Source organism: Phoca vitulina, unplaced genomic scaffold, assembly GCF_004348235.1.
Source record: "Phoca vitulina isolate PV1807 unplaced genomic scaffold, GSC_HSeal_1.0 scaffold1, whole genome shotgun sequence".
Lineage (NCBI taxonomy): Eukaryota > Metazoa > Chordata > Mammalia > Carnivora > Phocidae > Phoca > Phoca vitulina.
The window spans coordinates 93,087,682-93,100,086 of record NW_022589704.1 but is presented as its reverse complement, the minus strand read 5'-3'; the positions used below and the strand labels follow the sequence as shown (position 1 = coordinate 93,100,086).

At 46.1% G+C, this 12,405-nt stretch overlaps 1 protein-coding gene across 1 annotated transcript in view; it reads right to left on the bottom strand.

The window, feature by feature from the left end:
* Positions 1-378, bottom strand: part of TMEM163 (transmembrane protein 163) — a 218,870-nt gene extending 218,492 nt beyond the window's left edge. The window contains exon 1 of the mRNA XM_032411533.1: positions 15-378. Coding sequence (XP_032267424.1) covers positions 15-216 — 202 coding nt within the window. The 5' untranslated portion in view covers positions 217-378. The remainder of the gene's footprint in view (positions 1-14) is intronic.
* Positions 379-12,405: the final 12,027 nt, after the last annotated feature.

Genomic DNA, 12,405 nt, shown 5'->3' with positions numbered 1-12,405 from the left:
CGGCGTGCGCTCACCTCGATCCTCCAGCCCGTCGCTGAACTGGCCGCTCTCGCTGATCCGCAGCTGCCGCTCCTCCTCGGGCTTGGGCTGCTCGCGAGCTGGGTTGCTCAGCGGGCCCGGGCCGGGAGCGGCGGCCAAGGGCGCGTGGCCCCGGGGCGGCGCCGGGACCGCGGGGCCCGGGGGGCTGCGGTGCTCGCTGCCCGCGGCCGGCTGCATGGCGCGGGGCTGCGGTTACCGGCGGCGGCGACGAGCGCGGCGGAGACTTGAGTCAGAAGTGCGAGGCGCCGCGGCTCGGAGCGGGCAGAGGGACGGACGGACCGCTGGAAGAGGGAGGGAGGGAGGAGGGAGGGTGCCGAGGAGCTGAGGTGCGCCGGCAGCCGGCTGGGCGGGGGTGTCGAAGAGCTGCACGGCTCGCGCGGCGGGTGGCAGAGGCTGGGTCCGCGCTGTCGCCGCCGCGCTCCGCCCACGGGGGCAGGTGCGGGCGGCAGGGACCCGCCCCAAGGCCCCGGCGCCCGAGCCCGCGCCGCGAGGCCGGCGGGGAGGTAGGGAGGGCTCCGGCCGAGCCGGACGCCGGGAGGCTCGCGGGAACTGGGGGCCGCCTGACGAGGGTGTGACTGGAGACCTGCCCCAGCCGCGCCGCGGGATCGGGTCCGGAGGCGACGCGCTCCGACCCGATTTCTGCCGTCCGGGAAGGCAGTGGCCGCGCTCGGGCAGGAGAGCGAGCAGCGCCCTAATTTAACATCTTTCTCCTCCCGGGCTGCGCTGGCTTCAGAGGCTGTGCAGGGTCTCCACCTGGGCTAGCAGCCTCACCGCCCATCCCGGGCAAATGAGGTTCACCTGTCGCCAAGCCCTCCCGCCTCCCGCCTTCTTCTAGGAGCTTTGATTCCCCTCCTGATTTTTCTCTCTAGCACCAACTTAAGGGGACCGGATAACCTTGGAACCACTGGGAGCTCTAGATGTTTGGACGCCAAGGTCCCCCCATTGCGACTACCCCTCGGCCTTTGTCCCAGCCAGTCCCCTGCCAGCTCGCTACTTCCCCTCTGAGTATCCAAATGTTGACATTTCTTCAGGACTCGGACGGAAGCCTCCCTCCTAGGAGAAGCCTCCCCTGGCTGCCCGGGAGCAGCCGACTGTCCCTGCTTTGACCGCGTCGAAGCTCGTACCCTTGGGCGGTGGGGCTAGTCGGGCAAAGAGAGGCAACCACCTAGTCCACGCCAGGGCCCACGCCCGCTCTCTCGGAGCTCCCGGAGGTGCACAGGCGGGGGGGACCCGCCGTTTATCAGATTAAGCTTGAATTTAACGGTATCAACATCCAAACTCCAGAGTTTAGATTTCATCTTTAGATGGATATCTGTCTTCAAATTTAATGAGCCCCTTAAAGTGCCAGTTCCTCACTTAAAGCCCGCCTACTTTATTGGGGGAGCACCCTTCTTTGAAGAGTAACTACTTTCTCATTCTCACTTTGCCTATGACTAAATTCAGAGCCCAATTTAAATGCCTTCGGGGTGCAATGGACACGAATGATGGGAAGAAGTTCTCATTTTATTTTGTGTTGTCGAATTGGGGTGAGAAGATCTTAGTTGACCTTGGCCAACTCACTTTACCTTATTGATCACTAATTTCTTTAACTACAAATGCAAAGAGTTGAAGGACTAGGTCATTTCAAATGCCCCTTCTTGCTAGGGAAAGAGGGAGAAAGGGAAGTAAGAAAAAATGAAGAGAAGGAAAATCACTACAATTATTTGAATAAAACAATGAAAATTGCTACCCACCAGTCCTGATTCTGTCCTCGGAGGTAGACAGTCCTTCAGATATTGCAGACCCCTTCCCCTACCTCCTTGCTCTCTCTCACCCAGACTTTTTTCCTCCACGTTATCCCAATTGATTCCTCTTTCAATGGCTCAAACATTAGAATCACCTGGGGACCTTAAAGACAAAAATACCCAGGGCTCTGCCCCTGCTAGAAATCTGATATCATAGATGATGAAATTGGTCTGGTCTGGGACTTTGGCTCGGGTATTTTTTCAAGCTCCCTTCCTATTCTACGAATCATTTGGGAAGTTATTTGTTTAAATGCTGATTATTTACAGCTCTTCAAGATTCTGACTCAGTAGATTCTGGGGTCTGGCTAGGAATCTTCATTTGAATATCACACACACATACACACATACATATTCTGACGTAGATTGTTCCAGGAGCACATTTGTAATCCTCACGACTTAACTGCCCTCTACAATGTGGACTGTCTAGCTCCGCCCCTGCATGCATGCACACATCCGCTCTCTGTCTGTCCGTCTGTCTCTCTTCCCCCCCACCCAAGGTTTGTGGTTCTCTCAAAGGAGCAAGTATCATTGTTCTTTCCTCTGGTCCCTCAATTGATTCTCTACTCCAGCCCGTCTGAAATGTGAATATGCAGATGCACCCCCGGGGCTTCTTGTTAAAATGCAGATTCTAACTCCGCAGGTCTGGGATAGAGGCGGAGATTTTTTACAAACTTCCAGGTGCTGCTGAGTTGCTGATCTGAAGACCACACGTGAAGAAGTAAGGATCTAGGAGTTATTTATTATTCATGGAATAAATATATTTTCCTTCAAGTTCCAGCTGCCCTAGTTCAGTAAGCCATTCTTGTCTCCTCCAGAAAGACTTCTCTGACTCCAGCTCCCCCTGGGGCTTTCCTTTTTGTGAACTCTGTTTAATAATTCACTGCTTATTTTTTCATGTGTGAGGCAGGGTGCTTGTGTGATCCCCGTTTTCACTCACCCACATCTACCTGGATGCCCAGGACACAGCGTTTCCCCAAACAATCTCTGCTGATTGACTGGGAGGTAACATTAGCTTCCATTCTTGGAGGACATACCATGTGCCAGGCACCTTGCTAACTTTTACATGCATTGTCTTCGTCACTCAATGAGGACTATCCTCATTTTACAAAGGAAGAAATCCGGGCAAGTCTCCTGTTTAAACTCTGACACCACAGCCCACCGTGGTACGCCCCCTAGGGGATATTTTGGAAACTTGCAGGTGCTTTAATTTGTTATCCCAAGGATGGGAGTCGGCCACTGGCATTTAGTGGGGGAGGGTCAGGGATAGGGGAGGTCCTGCCCTGCACAGAAATTTGCCACACAATGAAGACTGTTTGTGTCCCACATGGCTTTTATATGTCAGGCTGGACATCTGGGTTAATTAAAATGTGCTTCTAATTACATTAGGATCCTAACTCTGTTTTACATGTAAACACAAACTATTTTACACCACACTGGATTTTCTGTAAATGCAACCACATAAGTCCAGGATAGATTGCTCTTTGTTCACTGTTTTGGAAAATCAGGACACTGAAGCCAGTTCCACTCATGGCATCTGAGTCAGCAATCAACACATCTTTGCCTGTCAAATGTGTAACTGCCACAGGCCCAGTAATTCCATATGTGTATATGAAGATTCATATTTAGCTCTTCTTTCAAAATGTCAAAAATAAAGGGCCAATAATATTCCAGAGTCTTGTCTTCTCTTAAATTATAAGTTTCTACACCTGATTACTTCTTTTCGACTTCTGAGGTGATTCTAACTAAGCATTTATAAAGGCAAATACGTACTAGGTATTTTTGGCTTTACTTTTACCCCCCCTTCATTGTAATTCGGTCATTATATTGATGTTTTTGTGTGTAGTTATTAGCTATGAAATCCATTTCATGATCATAATAGTGAATACAAAATAATTGTTCTAAAAAGGCAGACTTAACTGTCACAGCCAAGAGGAGCCTAAGAAGACACAACATCTAAATGTAACGTGGTGTTCTGGAAGGCGTCCCAGAACAGCAAAATAACATTAGGTAAAAATTAAGGATATCTGACTAAAGCATGGACTTCAGTTAGTTATAATGTGTCAACGTTGGTTCATCAGTTGTAGCCAATGTGCCACACTAATGTAAGATAATAGGGGAAACTGGGGATGCCTGGGTGGCTCAGTCGGTTAAGCATCTGCCTTCAGCTCCGGTCATGATCCCAGGGTCCTGGGATGGAGTCCTGCATTGGGCATCCCTGCTGCTCCCCCTGCTTGTACTCTCTCTCTCTGACAAATAAATAAATAAAATCTTAAAAAGAAATAATAGGGGAAACTGGGGGCAGCATTTATGGGAACTCTCTGTACCATCTTCTCAGGTTTTCTGCAAATCTAAAACTGTCCTAAAAAATAAATTCTACCAAAAAAAAAAAAAAAAAAAAAGGTAAAACAAAGCGGCAGGAGGATAGGGGGAAATGGGAAGGCTTGAGTCTGGGAGGTAGACATCCTAACCCTGAACTATGAATGCCCACGGCAGAATAGAGACCATGGAAAGACAAAATGCATGAGGTAACTTGGAAACTTGAATATGGTCATCAAAGGAGCAATGTTCACCAACAATGGTAAGAAAGATAGAATATGACAAGCATTAAACTAATAATCTAATTTTAAGCCTATTCCACTGGCTTTTACCACGACGTATTTTTAGTAGATATAAGGATTTAAGAAGTTTTGGAAATTTCATGAAATCTCAAATTTTCAAATTATCAGGCTTCCACTGGGACATTGTAGAAAGGCACATTTGGGTAAGAGCATGTAGACATATAACTTGACTGGTGAAAGATAAGAAGTTGAGTGATGCCTTTTTTTTTACTCTTATCTGTTCCTTTTTACATTTTTAGTAAATTTAGATCCCTAATCCTAGAAATATATACAGGTAAGAGAAGAAAAGCCAAGAAGCTAAAAGAAACAAATCAGGCAAGAAGAGCCTCAGATGGCCTAAAACTCACAGTGACTCCTGCTGGAGCTGCCTGCTGAGGGTCGCGAGTCCTAGGAACACCCCCACTACGGGTCCACTTAATCCTCACAATCCTAGAAAGCGGGGATTATCAGCATCCCCATCTTAAACATAAGGAAACTGAAGCTCAGGTTAAAAACCACTGCCAACGACCCCAGTAATGGAGCTCCCAGGACAGTGCTCTTAACCACGACACTGCAAGACCACTACGGAAGAATCTAAAGAGGACCCAGAGGATGGTTTCTACACCTGGCTACCCCACATCATATTTTAGATTAAGGTCTACTTGTTTTATTTTATTATGCCTATAGACATTGGAAACCCAACTATCAGCATGTTATTCATCTTTTTCAAGTCTTGGAGAAATATACCATGGCACTTAGCGCTACCATGCCTTGCAGTAAACTGTCCCATGATGGGGTATCTAAACTGAGTGTCAAAGTCAACCCAGAACAGCATCTGTACAGAAGGGCCCTGAGATCTTCCCTTGGCAAGTGGGAGGTGTCTGTTTGTAGGTGTGCCCGCAGGTATGACTGTTCAACTATAAACTCCCTTTCCCATACACAAATGATTACCGAGGGCATGACTATGGAACATTCGGAGAAACACCATAATAGTGGGAAGCATTAGGAAGAGGCTTGGTGTGCAAAATATTGTAACATTAAGGCAGACAAAAGAATGGTTGAATGATAGCTCTGCCTTTAAGGGACTTAAATTCTAAGCAGGATAGCACTGTTGTGCATCGCCCACCTTTGCCATGTGCTTTCTTCAGCACTGTCTTCACTCAGCCTGCACGTTACAATCACCAGGACTAGGGGAACCAACTTGTTCTGGTTTGCACAGGATATTCCCGGTTTTAGCACTGAAAAATCTGAGTCCTGGGAGGCCCCCTTGGTCCCAGGAAAGTTGGGACAGTGGGTCACCCTACTGGGATGCTTTTAAAAATCCTGCCGCCCCAACCACCTCAGGCACAGGTGACTGCAGGCACAGTGGGAAAGGTCTGCTGGCTCGCCCACTCCTCCTTGTGCCGTCCCAACTGCTAAAGCCCGCCCGGCCGAACTCTCCCTCTGGGCTCCTCGGACCACTGTTTCTGAGTGGCAGCAAGTAGTCCTTCCCTTCAGGAGGGCGCTGGGCTTCTCATGCCGGCAGATGAGGGCCCAGCACCACTCCTAGTGTTTTCGGACCTGGCAGCAGTTTATCAGCACACGCACGATGATGAGGACAGCCAGAACCACGATGGAGACTGTCACCGAGACATGATGGCCTGCTTTTTCTGGTTGGCAGCCCCCATGGCCAGGCGGGTTTTGGAAGGACCCCTCCCCACCCAGGTGATTCCATGGTGCAGCCAAGGCTGAGCAAGAACTGCTCAAAGACAGTGCTTCTCAGCTTGAATGTAAGAACCACCTGGGGATCTTGGTAAAATGCCAATTGCAAATCAGTAGGCCTGGGGGAGGACCCAATTTTTTGTTGTTGTTTTTGCATTTCTAACCAGCTCCCAAGTGATGCCAGTGTTGCTGGTGCACAGACCACCCTCTGACTGGCAAGGGTCTAGCACGTACTTTGAAAGAAACTCCAAAGTCATCAAGAGGGAGGGAATGTGGGGACAAAATTAACAAAAGGGAAAAATCAAATGACACAGAAGTAACTCATGATATACAATACAGAGAGCGAGCAGGTTCTAGGATACATTCCTCTTTTGAATTCCTCAATGCTCAACACACACGGTAGGCATTCAATACATAGAAAAGGGTAACTGGAAATGTTTCGTGGGGGTAAGTGCTAGCAGTGGTTTGCAAGGGTGGGAGAGCAGCCCAGGAAAGGCCAGGGGTGAGCATGAAGATTCTGTGATCACATTAGCTACAACTTCGTAGAAATGCACACATCCACAATTCTCACCAAGTAATGGGTACCTCTGGGGAAAGAGGGGACTGGGATTTGGATGGAGCATATCGAAGGAGCTTCTGGTTGCCTGGGAAAGTTCTAGTTCTTGACTTGGGTAGCACTTGCTCTGTAATAATTTATTAAGCCATGCATTTGACCTGTGTGGTTTTCAGCATCTGTGTTTTATTTTACAGTAGAAGTACTGATAAGAAATTCTATCCAGAACAGCCATATATATTGTGAGGGCTAGGTCTTCCCTGGCTAAAGCAGTTTGGACTGCACTCAGTCAGAGGTTGCTAGGGGAGACTGCATGTGCAGGGCGAATGAGTCATCTCACTCAGCTCCACGGAATGTCAACGATAGGGAAGAGTAGTAGGGCATTAAAAAGAATAAAGTTAGTTGAATCTGATAGGGGAAAAGGGAGTTACATAAGCTCAAAAAAAAAGAAACATGAGTTTCTTCACTCATGTGAAAAAAAAACAAAAGAAGTTAATGGCATCTACTCTCCCCTGATGCTCCTTCCACCCCTCAGACCTTTTCAGAGCCCTGGGCCCATGAATCCAACTGTCCCTGAAGTTCTCCAAATGAATAAGCCCTTCAAACTCAATGTGTCCAAAAGCAGAACTCTTTATCTTTCCCCCCAAACCTGTGCATCTTCAATCTCCCTTTATTGGCAAATTGCAGCACCATCCACCCTATCATTTTTGAGATAGAGTCCTGGCAATAGCTCCGCTTGACTTTACTCTTCCTCATCCTTTCCAAGCAGCAGGTGACTAACTTCTGTTGACTCTCCCTTCTTAACACGCCCTTATGTCATTCCACCTTCTCCACTATGTTCCTATTATTTTACGGCAGGACCTGCCGACTCTCACCTGTATTATTGCAGACGCCCCCTGGTCAGTCTGTCTTCCTCTGGTCCAGCACCCCCAGCACCCTCCACACTCCAGTTACAGCACTTTCACCAAGAAATCACTCTAGCCATGCTGCTCCTCCATGCACCATTGCTATTGCACTATTGTTTAGGGAATGAAGCCTTAAATCTTTCAGGTTGGTAGGGAAAACCCTCTCAACCTATGTCCTGCCACCTTTCTCTCCTACTGTACTGACCCCCTCCCCAGCCCTCCAGCCCCTCTCTCTCCAACTGGGCAAAATTTCTTTGGTTCCCCAAATTTTCCTGGATGATTCATTGATGCCTCTGTGTTTTTGCCCTTGCTATTATCTCTTTCTGGAAGAGTCTTCTGGGCTCTCTCTCAATCCCAGCCAAGTGCAAGGACACTCCAGTACCTTCTGCTCTTTCAAGAGTTGAGTTCTTTACAAGTCTTTGCTGACATATCCACCTGCAAAGGGGTTCTGATCTGTCCCTCTGCTTCTCTCCCACTATTTATACCCTAATAACACTTTATTCCTCTAAATGTGTTTATATACCAACTTCTTTCTGCCTTATGGGAAATTTCTCAAGGCAGGAACATAGTATATTCATCCTAGTTTTTCAGACATTTATCACCATGCATGCAGAGAGTTAAAGGAAGGTGGGGGAGTGTTGAAGGAATAAGTGAATAAACTCTTAGTTGCTCCCATATCACACCATAGATAATTGAGTTGACCAGATTATTTGTGATTGATTTCATGGCCAGCCACTGAAGTAGTTCCCAAAAATTACATCTCCTTCCCACCCTCCTCCATCAATAGGAAAAGAAAAAGAAATCCATGTTCTGTCTCTTAAACTGCTAAAATGGAAGAACTCACAGAAAAAAATGTATAATTTGTACCATCCTCTTAAAGATGACAGACCACTCCTCCCATCCAGCTCTCAATGGCAGATGCAGTTAAGATTATTTGGTTTTAAACTTGGCAGTTCCTCTTCCCAAAGCCTGTACCATTGAGATACATATTTGTAAATATTTTGTTGAGGTTTAACATACATGTAGAAGAGTACACAGATCTTAAGGTCAAAACTCAATCAATTTTCACAAAGTGAACATGGAACCACTTCAATAAACAGAATATTATCAGTCCCCCCAAAGCTCCTCCACTTCCCATTCCAGTTACTAACCCCCATATCAAGGGTAGACTGAAATAGTTCCAACACTGCTTTGATAGAAACTGTTTTGTGAAAAGTTTATGTATTTTTATATTTATATAAAAAAGCAAAATATGCTCATTGTAAAAAGTTAAAACTAAACAGGAGTGCAAAAATGTAAAAAGAATTGGCAAGAATTTCCCCCATTAACCCTCTGACCAGATACACACAGGTACAAACACCCCATCCCCAAGTTTAAACTCTTACAATGGTTTGGTGCATGTATCCATGAAGACTATATAACAAGTAAGTGATAATTCTATTCAAAATGGATGAAATGATAAGACAATGTATTAACTCATAATTTATTTAATCATTTTCTGAGTGAATGAATATTCAGGTTGTTTCCAACATTTTACTGTTATAGCTAATGCCATATTCACCATTTCATTTTGAAATGTAAAGTGATTTTGGAAGTCCAGAGTAGGGAGGCTTCGGGATTTGTTTCCAGCCACTCAAATATGTCACCAAAGACTTGGTTTCTATCTCCTTGCTCTGCCTTCCAAGATATCAGCTCTGTCTGAACTGTGTCTCACTTCATGCTTGAAACATAACTGCCAAGAGAGCCTCATGCTTCCTCAGAGGGGAGTAGTGAGGGAAAGGAAAGAGGGAAGAGAGAGAGAAACTCAATGACCATGGAGTGAACATCCTAGGCTTCATTCTGATTGGACCAAATATGGCCATGTGCTGATTTATGAACCAATCATTGAGGTATTGATTAAATCAGTTCCCGTTCCTGAATTGATCTGTGTGGCATAAAGGATGGAATTATCCTAGTTAGCTCCATGAATAGGGCCAACCTCTGGAGTTGGGCATGGAGTCAATTCTACCCAAAGTGAGTAAACAGCTACTACACAATGGGGTATGGTTGGAACGGATGCTGGGAAGGCCACCATATTATTCACTACCGTCAACATTCTTTGAGACCTTTTTTTTTGTTTAAACATACACTTATATACACATAAATACATATATTCAATTTTTAACGAAAATGGGATCACATTATTCTGTAACTCACACTATTCTGCAATTTTATTTATATATAAATCTACCTTGACTTTTTGTAAAGTATTCCATCATATGGGTAAACAATAATTTATTTAACCATTCCCCTAATTGGTGAACATTTAAATTGTTCTAGACATTTCTTTTACAAAAATTCTATCATGATCATTTTATTCTGAACAACATCTTAAACAATGTAATTTTTGAAAGAGACATTTTCAAATTATTTTATTGTACCTAAAGTTCATGAACATAAGAGGACACAATGTTCTCTAAAAGTTAGCTAAGGACATCTATCTCTACTTGTCTTTAGCCAAAGAACAATTTCCTCTTCTTTTATCATTTTGTTTAGCATATATATATATATATATAGCATATGTATGGCATACATGTATATGCTATACTGCTCTGTCAAGGGGGTAGTAAATATTTCATTGTTGATTTAGATTGAAAGGAAATAAAAGCAAGTTGCAGAAACAGAATTCAGACTGGGAGATGTGGAAATGTTATTTGGCCAAGGAGAAACCTGAAATTGATGGAATCAGAGGATTGAAATGAAGCCCAGCGGTCACCCAGCTGTTCCCCTGCCTTCACACTGGAATTCATTCAAACACCCGGAAACTTAGCAAAGTTGCCTGGAAGCGATTTGGAGCCTTCATACAAAATATGTGACTCAAAGAACTTTTCATGAAAAACATTCCCATTGCATTCAACCGTGAACGCAATTCTTTATTTTCTCCCCTCCATAATATTTTTCTAGTTTTCATCATAACTCTTGCCCTTTTATTCATCTCCCTGACAGAGAGTTGATACAGACCCTGAATGAGGATCCCAGTCTCTGTTCCCTCCTGTCCTAGGTTTTCTGAGGTCTAGCCTAAAAACTCCCTTGTCTGTTCAGGCCTGTGTTCCCCCCGCCCTGCCCTTGATAGAAATATTCTATTTATGTGCTCTCCTTTCTTGTGGGTGTCAGAACCTCGTCTGCCCTATTATCCCTTTCCAGCTTAGAGATGCCTGTGATGGGCTGAATTGTGGCCGCCAGAATTCGTATATTAAAGACCTAACTAACCCCCAGTACCTCAAAATATGACTGCATTTGCAGATAGGACCTTTAAAGAGGTGATTGGGGTAAAATGAAGTCATTAGGAGGGTCCTAATCCAATATAACTGGTGTCCTTATAAGAACAGAAGATTAGGACACAGACAGGGGGAAGACCATGAAAAGGCACAGGGAGAAGGAGGCCATCCACAAGCCAAAGGGAGAGGTTTGAAAAGAAACCTACCCCAGTGACACCCTGATCTTGGACTTCTAGCCTCCACAACTGAGAGAAAAGAAATTTCTGTTGTTTAAGCACCTAGTCTATGGTACTTTGTTATGGCAGCCTTAGTACACTAATACAATGTCCAAACCCAAGCATGCAGTGGAAACCCCTTGACCAGGCCAGATGGAGCCCCTCTGATCTCCCATCCCTGCCTGGGCAGACCCTCGGTCGCTTCTCTCATGTCCTCCTGGACTTCCTATGGATGGTCCCTCCAACTCTGCTCCTCCCTGGTTCTGCTGGTTACCTCCTTCATTATGCCTACAGATCAGTGGTTTTCCCATCTTGGGGAGCTAAGAATCACTGCTTTGTGAATTCAGATACCCACACCAGGGCTCTAGAGAATCAGAATCACTAGCACAGTGATGGGCCTGGGGAACCTGCACTTTTAGTAAACACTCCTGGGTAATTCTGAGAAACCCCATTAGAGATATTTCCTGTTTCCTGTCTCTCTGACTCAGTGGTCTTCTACCCTGACTGCACAGTGGAGCCACCTGGGGAGCTTTTTAAAACCCATGCCCAAGCCACCCAAGATACTCTGAATTAATTAACCTGGACTGGGGCCTGGACATCAGGATTTCTTTAAGTTGTCCAGGTGATTCCTACATGCAGCCAAAGGGAGAACCAGTGGTCCAGCCTCACTGCCATGTTTCCTAAAGTCAGGCCATCCTCATAGTCACTTCCGAATGTCTCACCAAGCTTCCCCCTTTCTTGCTCTCCCCGCCCGACTCACACTCCATGACGCAGTCAGAATAACAGTTCTAAAACAACAGTTTAGTCCTTATTACTTCAGGTTAGAGTATACAAGCTCCTTAGCCTGATAGCCAGCACCCTCCATGTTGGGCCTCTAAGGGCCTCTGCACCTTTACATCTCCCCCTGGGCTCCCCCAAGTCTCCAAACTCCATCCGGCTTCTGTCATCACTCCTGCTTTCCCCCTGCCTAAAATGCCCGTGCACCTGGCTAATGCCTTCAGTTCAGTGGTGGCATGGTCTGGGAAAACTCCTCTCCATGCCCAGGCTGGGAGAGGAGCCACTCCTGTTTCAGAAGCCCACCAGCACATGCCTCTCTCAGAGCCCCCATGACTGCTCTGTATTGTAAATGCTGCATGTTTGTCTCACCTGACTGCACCCATCTTTCCCCTCAGCCTCTCTGAGTCCCAACAGAGCGTGTGTGTACTCAGAAGGGCTTGGCAAACATTTGTTGAATAAGTGAATGAATGAGTCCGTGACTACCTTGCCCTCTCCTGCTATGCCCATTGCCCAGTGCCTGCTGTCTCATTACCATCCACAAACGGGCTTGGCTCCTTCAGTCCCGACGTTCCTCCTT